Source organism: Haliaeetus leucocephalus, unplaced genomic scaffold, assembly GCF_000737465.1.
Source record: "Haliaeetus leucocephalus isolate CR32 unplaced genomic scaffold, Haliaeetus_leucocephalus-4.0 Scaffold92, whole genome shotgun sequence".
NCBI lineage: Eukaryota > Metazoa > Chordata > Aves > Accipitriformes > Accipitridae > Haliaeetus > Haliaeetus leucocephalus.
This window is the reverse complement of record NW_010972528.1, coordinates 8,981,130-9,002,680: the sequence shown is the minus strand read 5'-3', so window position 1 is coordinate 9,002,680 and position 21,551 is coordinate 8,981,130. Positions and strand designations below refer to the sequence as shown.

The 21,551-nt window shown below is 39.2% G+C and overlaps 2 protein-coding genes across 6 annotated transcripts in view; both read right to left on the bottom strand.

Moving 5' to 3' along the window:
* Positions 1-17,052, bottom strand: part of MYLK3 (myosin light chain kinase 3) — a 61,954-nt gene extending 44,902 nt beyond the window's left edge. For 2 of the 5 annotated variants that reach the window (XM_010585058.1, XM_010585060.1), the window contains exon 1: positions 14,213-14,270. Coding sequence is in view for 3 of the 5 variants with exons in the window: in XM_010585057.1 (XP_010583359.1) it covers positions 17,009-17,044 (36 nt within the window). In the remaining 2 variants the exon portion in view is untranslated. Of the gene's footprint in view, positions 1-6,317; positions 6,494-14,212; positions 14,281-17,008 lie in introns of those variants that run through there. The other 3 variants (XM_010585057.1, XM_010585059.1, XM_010585061.1) reach the window with 3 other exon arrangements.
* On the bottom strand, positions 7,680-21,549 carry LOC104842600 (chromosome unknown open reading frame, human C16orf87). Its single transcript, XM_010585062.1, has 4 exons — positions 21,479-21,549; positions 17,009-17,105; positions 14,213-14,395; positions 7,680-8,228 (listed from the first exon to the last, which is right to left on the bottom strand). Exons 1-4 carry the CDS (start codon positions 21,542-21,544, stop codon positions 8,110-8,112), a joined length of 465 nt encoding a protein of 154 aa, XP_010583364.1. The 5' UTR covers positions 21,545-21,549; the 3' UTR covers positions 7,680-8,109.
* Positions 21,550-21,551: the final 2 nt, after the last annotated feature.

Here is a 21,551-nt window from a genome sequence, read left to right as displayed (position 1 = left end):
TGGAGCAAACCACAATCACCTTCCTCCCTTTGCTATGTAAGGAAACTCCACTGCAGCTATAACACTGGCTAATAATGAAAACTGCATGCCTGAAATCCCAGAAATTGAGATTAATGTATTCATCATACAATAACAGTCTGCCAGGAACCTTTACTGCAGTCGTAAAGAGCATAAGCTGTCAAAACCCCCTTAAGATATCACAGCTTGATCAGCAAAGAAGCAGTAGTAAATCGACAAGCAGCAATCTCAGAAATAATTTATCTAGTATAATCTCAACCCACCTGTTAGTCTCACAAAATATTTATATATCATTTTTGTGACTTTCTCAGATTCCCCATGTTCAAATAAATAATCTTCTTGTTTCCCAGGGATGTATTTGTAACACAGGCATTCAAAAATGGAACGCGTCCCCTGCTCTTTTCCATTTGCTGTATTTCAATTTTTGATCTTTCTATAGTTGGTAGGAGTCGGGTTCTGTTCATTTTGTTTTCAAGTTTTGTAATACATTAACAATCTAATAAAGATTTTAAAAGACAAAACATTTTAAGATGTATTTTCCTATATACTATTGCCATCAGTCTCAAAATCAAAACTGAACAGTATGTTTCCTCTTCCAAACTCTGCACTCCTTTAACCTTCTTTTTTTCCAGAACTACATTTAGATGCATACACATGAGCTGTACATAAACGTGAGCTTCACTGTTGCTAAGTAACTGTGTGGCAGTCAGTAGATAGCATTGTGAATGTTGTAAGCAACATCATACAAGTTGTCAAGTTCATAATTTGGTCAGCACTAAGAAATGTAAGCTAAATATTTTGGATGAGACTCTCAATCTTTTTAAAATGGGCATGTGCAACAATGAAAGAAAAATACCTTGAGAACTGATTAAAGTCGTAAGTAATCCTACATGCTGCGGGACATTTTTCCCCTATCAGGACAGTTATGCTATTCTTCAGAATGCAGCTATTGGTATTTATCTAAATTAGGCTTTTTTCTCTATTTCCATTCAGCCCATTATTCACTGCTTTGAGGTACTATTTTCAAAACACTCCTCTATGTAAGTGTTAGAAAGACATTACATAATTTTAATTATTCGGTTAAACAGTTTGTTTTAAAAGTACCTTCTTGAAAACCTTTCATTGGATGTCAAGACCTGTCATTGTAAAAATATCCTAAGAATAAATTCTAATGCTCATCTTCAAATCTTAGGATGGATTTGTCCGCTCAGCTTGGTAGGGAATTCTACTTGTACAATTTTTTTTAATTATTATTATTTTTAAAGTTTTTAGTTTAATTTCTTCTTTTTCAACAGATTTAAGAGGTAAAACTACAAGAACAGGCTCTGAATCAGTACCTGGCTAAGACTCAATATATCTCAACCTCTTAAGCACTTCCTAACTTACTGTATCATTTTTCATTCTTTGGAATTGCTCTGTCTTAAAGGATTAGAGACATTTGTTACTTTTTTCAAGGTCACAGAAAGTAATCATTATTCTCCACTGTTTCAGAAAGCTGAAGTAAAAAGCAATTATACTTTAACCCTCATTCTACAGTAACACAGGTTCCTTAGTGAATTTAAAAAAAAAAGAGCCTTGCATTTCTAACTTCATTCAAGGCTACACATCACCATTTCAGAGTTTTAATGTAGTCCTCCAGCTGACTGCCTGTCGTGGTTTAACCCCAGCCAGCAACTAAGCACCACGCAGCCACTGACTCACTCCCCCCCATCCAGTGGGATGGGGGAGAAAATCGGGAAAAGAAGTAAGACTCGTGGGTTGAGATAAGAACGGTTTAATAGAACAGAAAAGAAGAAACTAATAATGATAATGATAACACTAATAAAGTGACAACAGTAGTAATAAAAGGATTGAAATGTACAAATGATGCGCAGGGCAATTGCTCACCACCCGCCAACCGACACCCAGCCAGTCCCCAAGCGGTGATTCCCTGCCCCCCCCTTCCCAGTTCCTAAACTAGATGGGACATCACATGGTATGGAATACACTGTTGGCCAGTTTGGGTCAGGTGCCCTGGCTGGGCATGAGAAGCTGAAAAATCCTTGACTATAGTCTAAACACTACTGAGCAACAACTGAAAACATCACTGTTATCAACATTCTTCACATACTGAACTCAAAACATAGCACTGTACCAGCTACTAGGAAGACAATCAACTCTATCCCAGCTGAAACCAGGACACCGCCTCATGCAAAATAAACAGCTATTTTTTTCAAGAGTTTCTTACACTCGTGACTTTTCTTTGACTTCTGTCTTGTGTTCAAGACAAAACCTGTACTACTTTCAGGACACACTGTGTGGCTTTACAAGACAGATTTAATACCTAGTGCACCTCTTATGCATGTTATGACAACACTAGATCTAAAAAGTCATAAACTATGCTGTTAAACTATATCCCTTAACTTAAATAAAAATATTCTTTAATACATCAGAATTATTTTAATTTATTTGCCGAAGAAGTAAACTCCATCAATAAACATTTTCAAATACATTACAGACTACCATGCAGTGCCAGTAAAATCAGTGTTCGGATTCAGCATCATTTATTCATTTTACTGCAAACCAGAACTCCTGGTTCACCTCTTGCTCCAGCTAGTTCGGTGACCCTAGATGAACACTTCTTTGCTTCTGTTGACTATCAGGACCTGGGGCCCAGACCACCGACACAGCGGACTCCAACCGTGCATCTCACCATTATGCATGCTCACATGCGCATGTACGCACACACACACACGTTCTGTGCCACAACTTCTCCAAATAAAGCAACTCTGATCTCGATGTGAAAATTTTTCTTTATTAGCAAGATATTTTCAATAAAATTATTCCAAGACAAAACAAAAACCACTGCGACTTCGAAAATTGCCAGACTATTGATGTTTGTACTCCCAGTATCTGGAAAACTCACTGTTCTTAACAGCATTTTACGGCCTTCAACACTGTCCAGGATTAAAAATAGTATTTATTTCTTAACACTTATGACAAAATTAAAGACTAAGTTATGACTGAGAAAAATAATGCATAGTAGGAGACTAAAAGCAGTAAACTAACTTTTATAAGATGGAGTTCAAGTTCTATGTACAAAGCTAAGAAGTACCAAGAAAAGCAGCTTGTGGGGGGTGGGAGGAAGATGAGAGAGGGGTACCTGACTTTTTCCTGGAGGATATGCTGCATGATGACACCAAATGATTCATGAGAACCATGTTTTGCGCTTGAAACTAAACAACTTCTGTAAAAGCACGTTTAGGTTTTCTTCTGGAGAAAAGAAGAAATACACAGATTTATCCATTTCCACTGCCTTCTGCCTAATCAATTTCTTGCTTTTTACTTAGACTCCACATCCCAATCAACAGCTAGCAGCTATGAGCAACCCTTTTAAAGTAAGAGCAGAAAAAAAGCCAATGAAAACGCTCTAGTACATTGATTTACATATACCTTCAGTTCATTATGAATTCACAATATCTACTGAAATCATGCAGTGTATTTCTGCAGTGTCTGATCAACCACAAGGCAGCAAAATTGATCATCTTCATCTCAAAAGAAAAACTGCTTAATCAGATACAACTTTGGGGCAGCCAGACTGTTAGAATTCTGTAACTACTACTGAGTTTCTCAAGTGACAGCCTAAAAAAAAAAAAAAAAAAAAAGGAAAAAAAAATTATTCTACTACTACTTAGAGCTGTCCTACTACCACTGCTATCTAAGCAGCAACCTCCAAAAAGGATAGGCAAATAACTGGGGAAAGCAACATCTTGAAATGCTATGGTTATATTCACTAGAGGTTATTTGCCAGAATCCACAGTGAAATACAAAAATAGGAAGCTTACTACAAAACACTGATGATACTGTTAATCCTTTGAAGGATAAATTGCTTTTAGACTCACCTGAAAGTGTTGGTTAAACTTGTTAACATTTGCTCTGCTGTATTTTCATAATAAGCAAGAAGTGAGGCACATCAGGAAATCTGTAGTATGAAACAGTTGGTACAGAGCGCCCAACACCTGCTACAGGTAGCCCTGGTCCAGCAGACCAAGCACCCACTAACTGCTGAAGGACATTCTCAAGGTCAGTTTTTTGTAAAAGGAATCTAATTCCTGCTCCCCAAGACCATTCCATGATGCAAACATAAGCACTGGAAGTATAGACTATCATGAGATTTGCTTGAAACACACACTCCTAATCCAAACAAAAACACTTGCATTGATGCACCCAGAGATGCAAAATAGGACACCAGCAATACCTGCATGTGTTCATGCATGCAGAGGAATCATATTCTGGAAAACAGCAACCCAAAAAGGCTTAAACAAAACACTGGTTTAAGACAGCTCTCTGGTTACACTCTTTAATCACAGGTTATCAATACCTTAAAGGTTATCAGTATCTTAAAGAACAAAAGTCAAGCACCATGTTTTGTTAGGCAGTAAGATACTAAGCATTCTTGATAGTACAGTCCGAAATACAAGGAAGAGACACAGTGCTGCTAGTAGCCTACGCAAATCAAAAACCAACCCAAAGACCTTGTTTGGGACCTGATATTTGAAGCAAATATCTCAGTACTACTCTCCCTCTCTGTAAATCCTGCTGCCCATCCACAGGGTGATGATAATCTGTGAAGTATTGCCCAATACCTTGCCCCATTTTCAACTTTTCTTTAAATCAACCATAACAGTATTAGAGTGAAAATAACAGGAAAATTACAGATGTCTGTAAAATCTGACCAATGAAAACTTACATATATAGCACTTCCAGGGGAGGTGAAGAAGAGTTTCCTTAAACCATTTTTTTATTAAATTGCCAGTTGAAAGTTCAGAGTTCTTTGGTCTTGACAAATTATTCACCTCTACCAATTTTAACAGCTCAAGAGCTAACATCCCACACAACTGATGAAGCCATCTACTTTCAGTGCAGATGGCCAGTAACACCCATTAGCAGGATTTTAAGCTCCCATGTTAGATATGAGTGAGTGATGTTCTAAAGAAAAATAACATTTCAGTGTACTCTCACTAAAAACCGAATACTATACTCTTCCTAGTATCAATAGGAAGAATGCCTGAATAAACAGTAACTGTCTTTAGAACAAGGCTTCCATCTAGTGGCAGAACAGAGTAAATGCAGAGAAATCTCAAGAGAATTTGAACTGTGAACCTGCTTGATGGTCTGACATGCTATCACACAGAGCTATAAACACTGGAAGCAGAGTTCTTCAGAAAAAGGTAAAAGTGGCAGAAAGGAGAACTTGCTAGATGGTGGTGTATAAACAGGCTGGGTTTAAAAACTTATACTGGAACTAGAGAGTCCCCCCAAAAAATTTTGCATAAGCAACTTTCTGAAGTGTTACCATATTTATTCTTGCTTCTTGGAAACTATGCTGTTTCCAAGTAAGGCAGAGCTGCACTACATATAATTTTACTCTCTCATCCTTTAGCTGTCACTGGCTTTATTTTAGTTTTGCAGACCGAGAGCTAATACATTTTACAAATATAATCTACAATGATTTGCCACAGTATTTCATCCATTGATCATCTCTAACACACAAAGAGCTCTTGAGATGCCATTATGTTGATGCCTATTTCATACAACGCAGACGCTTTCCAGTTCGGTCCCTGAATACATTCCAAGAAATCTATGTCTTAGCATACCACAGCCACAGAGTTACCAGGCCTTTTGGAAGATGTTGAAGTGTCCTGTCTATATAGGAAAGAATGGTTTGTTTCTGATTGGTGGGAAGAGAAAGTCAGGACTCTTGCTTTGCAAGATCCACTGGCAAAGAACCACTCTCTCCCTAGGATATTTTCAAGGCCACCTGATTCCATCACAGCTTTCCTGAATAAACTGGAAGCCAGCAGGGGAAGAAAAATAGCATGACAAGAAGTGGGAAAGAGCTGACAGCAGAGACCTGGGGAAGACAAAAGGAAGAAGTACGGAAGTAGAACTCAACCACTGCTTCAAGAGAGTCTCCACCAATGAAGGAGAAAAAATGGCCTTGCGCTTTTGAGAACTACAAACATATTTTTCAGTACTTATCAGAGAAGGCACAAATGTAAAAATCATAAGTTAGTCACATCTCACAACATTAACTTCAGTCCTCTGAAGATAATTTCAATTCCATGTACAGGAGAAAGAAACAGATAAATGTAGGAATGCAGGTTAGAGTGCTGAACAGACTGCATTAGTAGTTCCCTTTGTCCCTTCTTAACACAGTAGATCACATTTCTAGCAACAGAAGCAATACAAACCTCACCATATCCTTAAGTTTTCAAAATCAGAACTTCCCTTTTGTCATTCTGACTTTAATAACTTACCATGCATACATATCCTCTATCCTTAAGAGTTACTCATCTGTCCTTACTACTGGTATCTGTGACAGGCTACAGTTCTGGAAAGCAGAAGTCTACATGATGTAGGGAAGTAGGTCTTGTGTTCGCAATTCCTCATTTACTGGAATAAAGACAAATGTATATTAGTGGTTTAAGTGCATTTCCACACCCATCCCTCTCATCCAGTGTTAAAAAGGACCCCAATTATTGCTCAGGAGTTAAGAATTTAAAAAAAAAAAAAAACACTTTCCATGTTTCCTGCTTCTGCTTACGAAGTTTGCATCTGATCAGTCCCTTGTGGCTTAACTCAAAACTATCATAGCTCCTTCCTTTAACCAATAACTAATAAATAGTCAGTATTTGATAGTCTAGATCTATTAATAAAAATCTCTGCTTCCGCTCAGAGATCAGTCCTACAGCAGAACCTCATTAGGTAATTCTCACTATCAAAGTAATATGCTACTGAAAAGCATGAGTAATACTGAAGAAAAACTAAGACATTTAGTTGCATTCCCCTTCTTAGAAAAGGGTGAATGAAAGCTGACAAAAAGCTAGTATGTCAGATTTTATGAATGCAGTTACCTCCTACACCTTCTCCCTCAGGATTTTACAGGGCTTGAGCATCTTTTTTTTTCCTTGGTAAGACAAAACCCCCACATATTTACAAAAGCAAGAGTTTTGGCTCAAATTACACTACACCACTTTAACAAAGACTAACTTTGTTGAATGTCTTCCCCAAGCCTATTTCTACTGAAACAGCTCATTTTTGCACACTCAGGTAGACTTTTGCTTTGGTATTTACAGTGAACAGTCCAAAGGAAATACTGCTAAGAATTACACTTTTAAAAGACAGACAAAAAAGCTATTGAGAGTAAAAGGAATTAGCATAGCCTCATCTTTTGGAAATACCAGTAAGAAGATGCTAGCTGCAGATCTACATCTCTGACACCTGCTTCTCTCAGTCTCCAGTAAATGATGGGCCAAGAAAGAATATGGAAGACGTACTTACCGGACAAAGCAGAAACCCAGCGAACAGCTGTTACAAAACAAGTGCTTAGCTCTCAAACTTCAGGAGTCTGACCCCAAAAAGTATGTGTGATTTTTAAAAAACAACTCCATAACAGGGAATAATTTTCTAGAGAGAATTCATAAACAATATAAAGTTGTCGAGCAGAATAACCCCCCAAAACAAAACCACTTTAATTTTCTTCCTATCAGAATTATATCACTCCTGTTAAAAAAATGCAAATCTAAAGTCATCCCTAGGATGAATACCAGATTTCTAAGAGGTTTAAAACCAACACACCCTAAGTATCACAAATGTACTTAGTTCCCGGTTCAATAAAATATTTGAATATCAATTTATTAAAAAGTTATGTGAACTGTACATACGTAAACTGAAATATAGCTGAAAAATCTGAAATATATAATTTTAAAGGAAAATCATTTATTTCTGAAAATATTTAAAATATTGCATTTCTGGCAGCAAATTTAAAACAAGTGCTCTGGAATGGGTGCAGTCTCTCTGTGCATTTGTCTAGCATTTGTCTTCAAGGCGTAAAACATATCTGTTTTCTGATTTTTCATAGTACAATCTTGTGAACACTTTCTTTCTGACTTGTAGAGACATAATTCAATTTCCAAGAACAGCAGCAGAATTTTAACAGGAAATGCTATGGTCCTTGTCGGTGCAGACAACACACTTTCCGAGAGTCCACAACGCCTTGGAAATATGCTAGCCATTCTGCATATAAATGCAGCAGATTGTGCTTACAAATTACAGAATAAGTCTTTGATTGATAATTTTTCTGTTTATTTCCGCCAAGGCCACTGAAAATACGAAGGCCTTTTCATCTGAAAGGTTAGCATACATGTCAACTTCCTTTTCTTGTTTCTCTGTAGAAGAAAAAAAAGTCACTATTAGAAGCTTTTTCCATTATCTGAAGTTAATGCAAGCTACATAGTAGTTAATAAATTATGTGGAATGGAGTACTGGAATTTGAAAGAAGTTAGACAATCAACTCCTATGCAGGGAAGGATTGAGAGAAAGGAGGAAGGAATGGAAGCACACAACGTTGCTAGAAGAATCACAGAATTAGTCATCCAAAAGCATGACTGAATTTCTGTTCTTTAATGATGAAGAAAGAATGAGTCATTAACATTATATTGATTCCTGACACAAACGAGTACTCAAGTGTTCCTCCATTTTTTTAGTTGTGGGGTTTTTTTTTTTGCTTTTACATAAACATCTCCCATCCTAGAAAACAAAGTTATTTTACAATATCCTCATTAAACACAATATTTGTCTGCTGGTTTTACATCTAAGTAACAGAAACCCCAAAGTTTTATTACAGTGTCCAAGACCAAAGAACAGATACATGCCAGAAGTCAGGTTCCAAATTTGTCACCATGAACATTTCTGGACTTTCTATACTGCAGACTTTAAATCTTAACCCAGATACAGAATAGTGCTAACACCTCAGTGAGCAAGTGAAAGCCTCTGAATTCCCTCTGCTGGCTGGATGTTGGCTTGTTTCAATGCTACAGACACACAACAGCAAGCCATCAAAAAGTTTCCATAGTGCAGTGCTCAAGTATGCTAAGTTACACTATAGCGTATGACAAAACTCATAGAATAGTATGATTTCATAAATACCACTTTCATAAATACCACTTATTCCAGATCATGACTATCTATATCCCAGTTTAGCTAGCGATGTGTAGCTGACAACTCATTAAGAAAAAAAAAAACAAACCACACACCACCAACAAAAAAACAGCTTTGTCAGCAGAAGACCAAGCCTCTAGACACAAAGAAGAGAGGAATACACATAGAGCTTTAAGGTTGGTGTCTAGCTGTGGAACTCCATCTCTAAACCAAGTTCCACAGTGGCCTGGACAAATTTACAGTCACAACGTAACACTCACCTTACAGACCCCTCTGTCTTATTAACACAGACACACATATGCACACTTTTTTTGCCCGCAGCACGCTCTGGCAGACAGCTCCACCAAGACACCTAAATCAACAATGGGTAAGTGAAAGACAAAGCAGCATTGGAAAATAATGGAAAGCACCATATGGAAAAAAGATCCCAGCATCTCCTATCTCCACCTACTCACACAGTTATTCCTTCAATGGGTCCACATTCATAACAACATTTTTAGATTTGGCTTCACATCTGTGTTACAGCCATGGACACCATTCCAACAGACTGCCTTCTCTGTGAAGTCAAGTGCTTGCCTTAAACAACTAAGTGGAAGAAGCTGAAAAAACCTTTACCACTATGTTCTGATTTAATACTGATACAGAAACACACAGAAACAAAACCATACGCTTAAAGATTTCTAGACAACTTAATCACACACAAGCTCACCTTTCCCTACAAGTAAAACTGCTTAGTGAGGAGCCTGGACATACAAAGATGCATCAGTTTTTAATCTGAAAACAAGAAATTTGCTTAGCTAAATAAGACAAATCAAAGCATGTTTGATATTTGGAACGTAAGTGATTTCTGCTGGTTCCCTGGCTACACAAAACAATTTTCTCTAGTGTACTGAGCTTGAAATGAAAGCTAAGAAACTGAGTTTCACTGCAAGTCCTACCCTGTATTCAAGACAAATCAGTTTCTGTATGTACAGTCAGTCTGGGTTGTTCCACTTCCTCCCTCCCACCATTTACAAATTAACAATGCTGGGAGTTGTTCTGAGCACAGACACCACACACACTGGTTATTCCACATTAGTCTTTTCTATTTTTCTATCTAAACACCTCTCCTTTTTTCATACTTTCTGATCCAAACAAATCCAGCCACCACCTGAATATGTCAGCACCCAGCAAAATTAAAAATACTTCTCCCCCCCGGTTACAGTTAACAGATTGTAGACTTCTTAGCCAAAAAAAAAAAAAAAATTGTCAAGTTTCCCTTCCCCCCCCCATCCTCCTGAAGTACTGGCTTGTTCTGAGACTTCAGCTTTAAAGAATTCAAATCTTGATATCAAACAGTAGCAGAGATTAACACAGGTTTACAAGCTTTATGTGTTCTTAAGTTCACTTAGTTCTCATCTAACTAGTGAAGAGAAGAGCTTGCACCTGCATCACATTTCATCATATGCTACTCATAGGACACCATGGTTTCTACAGACACTATTAAAACTTTCCGCTTCAGTCTTATCTGAAAGTAGCTCTGACTCATTTCTCTATTATTAGCAAAAGACTGTCTTACAGAATCACAATACCATTTTTGTAAGATGTTAAAAATACTAAGTCTTTTGCTGTACAACTAAGAGGCTATTTAGGTGAAGATATTTAGTCTTTCTGGAGCATGTCTCACATCCCCAGATCTCCTGCAACCCACTAGACCCACAGCCCTTAAAATAGTGATTATGTATAAATAATATATGGACCCTCCCTTTTTTGGATTCAAAATCCAAAGTTCTGAGATTCACTATCCAAGATAGTAAGTTACTTCAAATGTGCACATTGGGCAACCAAATGTATACATAATACAGGCAGAAATTACTGGAAAAGGAAAACTTGGGTCAAGAAATTTAATTCAGCTTAAGTTTTATCAGGGTACTGAAATTTATATATCTTTATAAAGATTCATCCCTTGTTAAGTATCAAGTATGCTTTAGTAAGACAACAGGCCACTCTCAGTGAGTCTCACTTGATGGTAACCTCTTTCAGAATAACCAATACCACTTCCTCCTGCATATGAGGGGTTTTTTGTTTGTTTCAATATAATCAAGGTTGTTAACTAGATAACAAGGCAGCCTGGGAACCGGTCTAGCTGTGTATCACAGTCCCACACAGTAAAATAAAAAACATACCACCACAACAAAATCAGAATGAAATTATTATGAAGTTTTTTTATTTTCAAAATATATTGCAGCATTTCTGACCATGAAATTAAGCAACAATTTTGACAAGCCAAGCCTGCAGGGAGAAGTTCCTACTTTCCAGAGCCATCACATGGCTCTGAAACGCATGATAGGCATATTCTCTGGGCCCTGGCACTCCGCCATATCCCCTCAATCTACATCAGCTTCCTCTTTCCTCCCCCTCCATTCCTTTTTATTAAATCTGCAGAAAAAATAGCTTATTTTAAAAAGCCCTTTTCCTTCTCCTGTTCTTCTTAACTGCTGTTGAATCCTGCAGCTCTTTGCTCTAACATGAGCCAGTCACGAAGGATACAAAAGAACTAGTCAAAGGCACAGACACAACAGGGAAGAAGCACACTATATATGAAAGAGCATGACAAGCAAGGAAGCAAAGCTATAGATGTCATGGGTGCCTTTAGGAAGAAAATTTTCACAGCTGGGTGGTCTTCAGATGGACAGATTATCTGCTTTTGCACACTATTATTATTCAGGTATTCTCTGTCCTCCTGTTTTTCCACCTACAAATACATTAGGCATTGCAGAAACCTAAGAGGCACCAAATATTTGACAGCTTTGCAAGCAGTGGCCTCTTTTCAAGTCTTTTGGGGGAAAGAAGAGTAGCACAATCTCTAGTGGCAACTAATGCATACCCAAAATACCCTAGAAATATACAATAGGCAAGGAAATAAGACGCATAAAGTCTAACACTAAACTAATGTCTTGGACTCCAGAGCTGACTTTCAACTCTATGCAGATTGATACAAGGACTAACAATGCGTCATATGAAAATCACCTTAATTGTAATAGAAGAATTAAAGTTGCTTAATATGCTTTTACGCAAACACCACTATCAAGCAACAGGTTTGGTAAAGGAAAAATATTTCTAAAATTCCCACTAATTACACCACACGTAGTAGTTAGGCCAATTTTATAAGCCACTTGAAAAGGGAAAAGTCAATGTTAACTTGTTTTATAGTAATTACTTACAAAACTATGAGTTCTTTGCTGAATTTATTTTTATAGGTGACAGCCATATGTCTCAACTTTTTTTATTTTATTTTTTAAATCTGCCCAATAACCACCACAGTTGTCTACACGCATTACGGTCTGACATAACCAGAAATAAATCAGAAGTAAGAAAATATCCTAAGCCCACTTATTCCTAAACAATAAGGTGTGCTGCACTGGTGAGGAGCAAAGATAATTACAAATGCGCATGAACCCAAGCTCTGTACCAGGTCTGCAGATGAAGAGGTTGAAGAAGAAATAGTAGCAGTAGTCACAATACCAAGTAAAGGGGATGGTAAGACAGGACAAGAAGATGAAGGCAATCTTCTCAGATGAGATTCAACTTTAAACAAAACACAACACCAAACATGAAGAAAACAACACACCACACATGCACTCTTATGCAAAGATCTCACTGCATCCGTATTTCTAGTTTTCTACCTCAGAGCACTGGCATATTGTCACACTTCAGAGTATGCAGCAAGAAGTTAAAAACATTCAGCCTAGCTTTTGATAGGAAAACATGTTCTCTAAATATCCCTCATACTTTCAAAATCTTGCTTTTTGGAGACTATAAAACAAGCATTAACAGAATGGATCTTTTCTTTTGATTGCTTAGATTGCTTTCCTCTATTTCAGGGACAGGAAAGAAGATTTACATTTATAGGGCAACCCAACCAGCTTGCAGGAATTTTCAAACCAAAGCTGTGTGTGAACTAGACTGGCAGTAAAATGCCTAGAAATGATCCTATAGGTGCTAGACAAAGTTTAGCTTAGATCAGCAACAAATAGGGAAGCTCTGTATTCTGCGAAGCTACATACATCAATAATCCATATGTAACAGTGAAGATATTAGATATTATAACTGTATTCCTATTACAGTAAAGCAACTACCATTCTGAAAACATACAGAAATCAAATTCCATCTCCTCTTTCCACAGCCAAAGCACTAGAACAACAACAAATCCCAATTCATACTTTTATAGGAAAGAAAATTTAAGAAGGACTAGATCTACATTAAACAGCAGAGACAACAAAATTGGTTTTGAAGAGTTAGAAGTTCAAGGAACTCACTTTGCAACACAGAATAACACCCATTTTTTGTTAACAAATAAGGTGGCAGGGAAAAACATTATTGCATTTCTGAATTATGCTATAAGGTATGCTTGAAGGATTCAGTAGTTTTAAGAACAAAATCTTCTGAATACTTATATGAAATCTTGTTCTTCCCCTCCTACTTGCCTTCCAGCCTTAAGTCCATGCTAAGTTTTGGATTCATTATTCAGGCCTTAAATTAATATCTCCAAAACCCACAGAGAGCAAATGCAGTGTCAACACGCTCTTAGAAAAAAAATACGAATCCTAAGTGAAAGTCACATACTTGAAGGGCTCCAAAATTACTCTAGTGCATGTAACAGTCTCTTTATTGTATAAAGATTAAAAACAGCAGGTCACCAAGGTACCTTAATAAGCAAGGAGGCATTCTTTCCTCTAGAGTATTATTCCATAGAAACATGGGACAAAAATTCAGGTCATAGTAGTGACTCAAGGTGCCCTTTTTACTTTGGCTCTCCAAAAGGTTTCAAGGAACTTTTTAAGCAATCCAGTCATCCTAATCACTCTCTGACACTGCTTGTCCTTGTGATATAGAGCAGCAGTACCTCAAAAAAACCCAACAAAACCAAACCAAACCAAAAAACCTACTAAGCACTACAGTCCAATGGCTTTCAACCTACATGTTGAAACTTGATATGGTGGCTAAAAATACAGACTTAGTTCTTTGTAGTTAGTTCTAATCAGACACTGAAAAAACATAAAACCAGAGGTCTCTACAGGTGTGAAACAGTCCCTTCCACATATTAAGATAACGGGTATTGGCTGAACTAGTCCAGTTACTTAAATGGTTTGAGTGGTATAAAGGTTTATTGATAAAAAAAGTCTTCATACAAAAAGTAAACCCAATGAACGTATTCCTCCAGTTCTCATACCTCTTTCTTCCTCATGCTTTTTGGCTGAGGCACTCTTAGGTCTTCCTCTTCCTCGTCTGCTATGATCTGAATGGCTGTTAGACCTGGATCTTTTTCGGTTTTCTAAGTCTTTATTTACTGCAGAATTTATCTTCTCTCGCTTAACTCTCTCTGTCCGTCTCCTTTTGGCCTCACTCTTGTTTTCTGCGCAAATGAATAGAAATGGTATGATCTAAAGTTGTTTTCATCTTTGCTCTTAATTTACTCTTAGTGCTTACCCCACCCAATCACCTTTTTTCTTTAAATCTCTTAGCAAAAGCGGTTAGATGTCTGTACCTTTACAGAACAATTGCATCTGCATGATATCGATGCAGAAATTAAGGTGTCAGATCCAGAAAGACACTTCACTTCTTGATTACAAGGATCAAGCCTTTAGTTACTTCAAATGCATTCTGCAACATGAGACATCTGCTAGTGTGCAAAAAGTTCACCGTTTCCCACAATAAGATGGAAAAAAACTGTACAAATCACAGCCATCAAGACTGCCCATTGCATTTGTTTCCACTAGCCAAAAAAAAGGATTTTATCATATAGGCAAACAGCGAAGTACTTCATCATCTTTTGACATCAACAACAAAATCATTCCCGCTGCTCTCACAAATTGAAATGCTGAATCAGTAAACACCACATTACATAGCACATGTCTCTCACCAAATCTAGCCTATGACAAGCCCTCATAACACTTAACACTGAACAGGTGTACTGTTTTCCTACACACCAGAGTAAAAAAAAAAAAAGTATTTAGATGAGTTTCACCTGTAAGTTAAGTATGAATTAATGAGCTTCAGTACTGGAAATAGTACAGTCGCCACAGCACACTATTCAACACAGACTAGTTGCACATTTGCAAGGCTGGAGCACTATTCTGTAGTAGCTATATTGTGGAAAATACTGGAACATCGTTTTCTTAAACAAGTTGCAATTACCTTATGAGCACAAGATAGACATATGTGGTCTCCCACTATATCTTCCTGGGGAACTGGTTTCCTTTTGCTGCAGTTGTGCCATCAATCTTGTAGTATAGACACAGGGTACAAACTGGACAGCAGGGTAACTTGTCGCTAATATTAACACAAAAGCTATATTTCACAGTATCACAAAAAGGTTCAGGTATCAAGGGACCTCTGGAGATCAACCTGTCCCACCCCCTTGCTGAAGCAGGGCCACCTACAGCCTGTTGCCCAGGTCCATGTCCAGATGGCTTTTCAGTATCTCCAAGGTTGGAGACTCCACAACCTCTCTGGGCAACCTGTGCCAGTGTTCGGTCATTCTCACAGTAAAAAAGTGTTTCCTGATGTTTAGAGGGGACAGCCCATGTTTCAGTTTATGCACACTGCCTCTTGTCCTGTCACTGGGCACCACTGAAAAGAGCCTAGCTCCATCTTCCTTACACCCTTCCTTCAGGTATTTATATACATTGATAAGATTCCTCTGAGCCTTCTCTTCTCGAGGCAGAAGTGTCCCAGCTCTCTGTGACTTCCCTCAGAAGAAAGATGCTCTAGTCCCTTCATCATCTTCGTGGCCCTTCACTGGACTCCTCCAGTATGTCTGTGTGTCTCCTGTACTGGGGAGTCCAGAACCAGACACAGCACTCCAGGTGCAGCCCCTCCGTTGCTGAATAGAGGGGAAGGATCTCCTCCCTCTACCTGCTGGCAATACTTTGCCTAACACAGCCCAGAATTCCGTTACTTGCCTTTGCCACAAAGGCACATGTTCAACCTGCTGGTCACCAGGACCCCAGGTTCTTTCCTGCCAAGCTGCTTTTCCAGCAGGGTGGCCCCCAGCATATATTCGTGCATGAGGTTCTTCCTCCCCTGGTGCATTTCCTATGTACAAAGCTGAATTATACAAGAGTTCTGCTCTACCAGAACATGGCCTTCAGCTTCATTTGGTAACTACTTTATCAACAACCAGGAAGGGGGGAAAAAAAAAAATTTACCAACACTTCCAAACTACCACAGACATTGCTTAACCTCCTCCACCTTGAAAGTTCAGTTATTTGGCATAACGTCATATAATTCCTACAAGCTGGTAAACTGTAAGTATCCTTCAAAATAGTGATACAAAATACACCTAGCTTCCATTTTGTAAGCCGAGTAGACAATTTTAAAAAGATCAGATACCTTTTTTTTTTTTTTTTTAAACATCTTCCCTGACAGGTGCTTGTTCTGACTAATTCCTACTAGGACTGGAGGAAGTCATAAAAATGAACACAAGGAGAATATTAATCATGCCAGAATGCACATTCAACCAACTTCTTACTGTGCCCATCAACAACAACAGACAAACAAGTTAGACACAAAAATACACTATTTTTTAATTTAACCCACGCAGAGAGAAGCAAGACCCACCTGGTTTTAGATTAAACATATGACCAGTTTTTACTTTCAGAAAACCCAGCTTCAATCAGCATGTACTATGAAATCCGATCCCTTTGACACCTCTAGACATTTAGGTTCAAAATAGGATTAACAGAAAGCTTTCTGTAAGGAGTTATTTTGCATAATGACCAATGTGCACAGCTAGAATATACACAGAATAAATAACATCACAAGTACAAAGTAAGACTGAAAACATCAGCTTTTTCCCCCCCCAAAATTCAAGAAAAATCAACATATTCAAAGTCTACCTGCACAAATTCAAGGAAAAGCAAACTGACAACAGTCATTTTACACAGAGAAGTAAAATACTCTATCCTTTGCCTCCAAGAAATAATGGGAAAGAACTGTTGTCCCCTTCTTCCCATCTCTGTATTACCTGTGATGGGTGGTGATCTCTCAGCACGTTTAGCATGCAAGAGTTTTCGACTAATAAATATGTAGCCACAGGGACATGATTTACATGCAACAGGAACCTGGGAAAACAAAAGACAAATATTTCAGATCATTTCAAATTATGACAAAATTCCTGTCTGATGAAGAAAAAAAACTAGTAACGCACATTTCGTCCTCAGAGATACCTCTTCAAATTCAGTCTGTACTGCCAGCTATGGCCTGTACTATTCTAAAATTTTACTTATAGTAAAACCAGGTTCTGCTGTGAATCACCCACCCAGCCTTTTCTTTATGCAGTTGTTGGAAACCAAGCTTGAAATGTACAGCTGTTGTGACCACTTTGTACTACCAATCCTTTTCCCCAGACTGTCAGGAAGTGGGTGGGGGAAAGCGGAGAGCTCTAAAGCAAGGGTGAATTAGAAGAGAAATACAATTTCTCTTCAGAGCTCTCAAACATCCCCAGTCAAATCAATCAGACATTCCCAGTTTTGCTTCCTTCATTTACTTTAAAAAAAAAAAAAAAAAGAAGAAAAACTATGAGTTTCATACGTATCAGTACATTCTGAATACATCCACTTTTCGGAAGCAGTTGAAAGCAACTCCTTCAGAGAGCAGGAGCAGCTTTAAACAGGAGGCACAATAGAGCCCGAAGCAAAACAGATGCATTTGTACCACACTCTACAACAGCTCTGTAGACAAGGCCGGGTGGTTACAGAAGTACCTAGTTAATTCAAAACACAAATAACCTACCACAGCTAGTCAAAAGCTGACTGCAGGATGAAGAGTTTAAGAGACGATAGTGCCTTTCGTGATCAACCAAGCAGTCAGGAGCAGTACGTTCCCCCAGCATAAGACAATTTAAATCAAGATGAGAGAACCTGGAAATGCCACACTTACATGAAAAATGACAAAAATCTTACCCTGAGCAATTAAAAAAAAAAGTGATGCTGATAAATTACAAACCTCTTTACCTTCACTTTAAAAGATCTCAAAAGATCTTGGCTTTAAGTAGTAAGGAATACACCACATTGCTTTCATTAGGTTTAAGACTGAAAACACAAATCAAAGCAAGTTTAAACAGAGATCTGGAAGAGATTAACATAACACACATTAAAGTCAAGTCATGTTGAAGCACAACAGTGGGGGGGGGAAAAACAGGAGGTAATTTCTCAAATGTAATTCTTTAAGACAGGTCTCTACGAGTTTGCCAATATCCATGGAAACAAACAGGAGTACAGAACCATGACTGCCTGCTCAATTTTACCGGACATACAGAAGAACCAAGTTCCCATGTTCTACTGGCTGGGAAAAAACCTACCAAAATAGTACCTGTATTTGTAAAGGGGAACTTAACTGCTACTCAGAATAAACAAATTATTTTGCTTTCTGTAGCACATTTTAACTCCTGTACCTCACCCTACAAACAGATTACAGATAGATTTTTGATACAGGTTTTATGTAACTACAGACTTTTAAATTCCCTTTATGGAGACACAATTCTAATCAAGGTTTATTGAACTTTAAAGCTCGGAATTTAGCAGACTTGTGTGTGCATTTATCTCCTTGTTCATATGTCAGTATAAGAGTACTAAAAAACACTATCTAGCAGATAGTTTGTCTGTATTGTTAAGATGATATAGGAGTTCCATTTAAACCCATTTTTGAACACCTGGGTCGCTCCAATAATTACGTTTCCAGGCTCAGCCTAAAAAAAAATTTGGGGAAAACCACCCAAAGGAATTGGAGCAGACCCAATATTTTTCAATGAACTTAACTGTGCTTAACAGAACAATATTGTTCTTGTGTTGCAGGTTTGGCATGTAGGTGTGTGAGCCATTTGGGGAGGGTGGGGGGATTAGGTGGGAAGGGGCTTATTCACTGAAACGTATCAGTTATCCTTTGAAGACCTTTACTGATAACATCCTGTAATGTAATTAAGGCAACATAGGCCTACAAACACTATTTTACTCTGTTTAACATTTTCCTAAGCAAGAAGAAATTGAGTTTCTCATACAAGAAAGTTTACCTGAAGCTAAATTAAGAAGTGATAATTATTTCTTCTGATTGACTGCAAGTACTTCAGGCTCCCTAGTTTAATGGGGCTGTGCTTTGGCTGTGAAAATATCATCAAAAACCTTCTTTTTTTTTATTTTAAAAAAGTCTAAATGGCAACTACATATCATCTAAATTACAGCAGAAAAAGTTTAAAAGCCTAAGAAGTGTTACTCAATATTACACTCCAATATTTGTGGCTGTCTAAATATTTCCATGCATGCCACTTCTAGCGAAGAAATCAGAAACAAATGCAAAGCTCTTGTTTATGGAAGAATTTAAGAAACACTAGTACAGGACACAACCACTTAAAGAGTCACACAAGAGCTTCCCCACACTCTGCAAAGGGTTGACATGTACTGTGGGTTTTAGTTTCTTGTCCTCTCCCAAACATTTGGCACTGGAAAACAAGGTCCTATGAGCAATGCTTGTGCCAGGGCAGGACACATATGCATATTAATTCCATGTTAGCCACAGAAGAGTTGCCAACAGAAAATCTACATTGACATATGCATATCGCGTGTTTTAAAGCACAGAACAAAGTGAAAGTTTTGGCATCAGCTTAAAAAGCAAGCCTATAATGCTTGCTTACTTGCTCTTCCTATTGTTGGTGGCTTGACATTCTGTACTTTAAATAAAAAAAACCAAAACACCACCACCACTCTCATATTCGACTTCTCACTCATTTTCTTCTTTCACCAACTGAATAACCCCAAATTGGCACACAATTTTTTCTCAGAAATAGTACTTCAGTGACATGCTTAATGTGAGCATTTGCAGTGGTTCATCTATTGCTTAAAACATGAGAGGATGCACCCCCCACAGCTCAACATTCCAAACTGTTCCAGGATGAGCAGAAACACTATAAAAAACCATGCAAGTCAGAACAAATAAGATGACTTTTTTTTAATCTTTATAAGTAAAGGAAAAATGGCATGAGATTGTTTTTTTAAGTATAGCTAAACTAGTGTATACCAGTCAAGTTTCAGGATCCAGTAACAGAAACATGTTTCCCACAATTACATGTAAAAGCCTCTCCCCCTATCCTGAGCCCCACAGCAGCCTTCTGCAGTGCTGTGCTATTGTTCCAGCAGAGGAGCACCGCTGCAACAATCTGGCCTGTTTTTAATAGTAACATCATTACCAGGAAAAAGAGTAAATGAAGACAAGCTCGTAATATAGTAACAGTGAAAATCAGCTGCTGTTACTGTTTAAGCGTAAGTAACTCCATATTGTACACATAACAAAACTGCAGCGAGACATAAACAACAGTTCACGTACACATTTGGACTACATGATAGGAATCGCGGTGAAGGTCTCAGTTTTGCCATTTCTAAACTACTCCATGAGAAAACAACACAACTGAATGCTCTCCCGACTAACCATAGGCACATTAGTCATCCAAAGGGCAAACTGCATTGTATAAATTACTAAGTTCATTACATTTTTAATAAATTACATAGCTACTAAACAATACTAGCACATAAACAATCAATTCCGCACGTCGCACAGAAGTCCTTCAGCATACGATAACTATTACGTTATCCTGCAAGAGGAACACGGTATTTAATCCACATTCCCAGCAGAAACTGCAAAGGCAACAATTATTTACTTCACATAAGCATTGCTTCGCAGTAGCACGGAGCCAGCTTGATTTTTTCCTGCCTCAAAACCAAGCAGCTCAGTCGACAGCGTCTTGCATCGATATCGCAAGCGCATAATCTGCAGCGGTGGGTATCGAGAAGCAACCACAACCGACACGCAGAGCAGAGAAAACAGGAAGCAAGGCTGTGGGCACTAACGCGGGGAGCCGCTGGCCGGCCGGGGCACGGCACACAGCCCGGCTCCCCGGGAGGCGGAGGGCGGCTGCCGGCGGCCCCTGAACTCCGACCGGCGCGGCGGAAGGTCAGTGCGGGACAGCGGACACCCACCGTGCCCAGGGACGAGCCAAAGCGGGGTCGGCAGTGGCGCTCGTCCCCGAGGTGCTGCCGGAGAGGGACGGTGGCCCGGGGCGGTGAACACCAAAGCTGCGCTGAGGGAGCGGCTCCCGCAGCCCCGCCGCCGACCGCAGCCGAGCGGCCGGGCCCCACCGACAGCCACGGGCCGCCGGCGGGGGCTGACGCCCACCTCCCCCCGTTCCGCCTGCGGTCCCCATCCCTCCCTTCAGCCAGAGCCCCAGCGACAGGAGCAACCTGACCTCGCTGAGGTGGCCGGCGAGCCCTTCCGCCCCAGGGCGCCCGCCGGCCTGAGGACCGGCCAACCAGCCCCGCTCGCGGGCCGCCTGCTGGCGGGGCGGGCGCTCCTCCCGCTCACGGGGGCGCCGTTCTAACCCCGCGGCCACTAATCCCCCTTCCCCGGCGGGGACGGCCCTCGAGGGGAGCGGGCCTAGCAGACGCCTCACCTGCTGGTCGCACTCCGGGCAGGACTTGGTGGCCATCTTCACTTTCTTGGCCCTGCTCGAGGACATGCTCGCT

Excerpts from the sequence above, each read along its gene's own strand:
- LOC104842600 (XM_010585062.1), bottom strand. The coding sequence starts at position 21,544 with ATGTCCTCGAGCAGGGCCAAGAAAGTGAAGATGGCCACCAAGTCCTGC. Across the intron at positions 17,106-21,478 it reads GCCCGGAGTGCGACCAGCAG|GTTCCTGTTGCATGTAAATC; the intron begins GTGAGGCGTCTG and ends TTGTTTTCCCAG. Across the intron at positions 8,229-14,212 it reads AAAGCATGAGGAAGAAAGAG|AGAAACAAGAAAAGGAAGTT; the intron begins GTATGAGAACTG and ends TTTCTTCTACAG.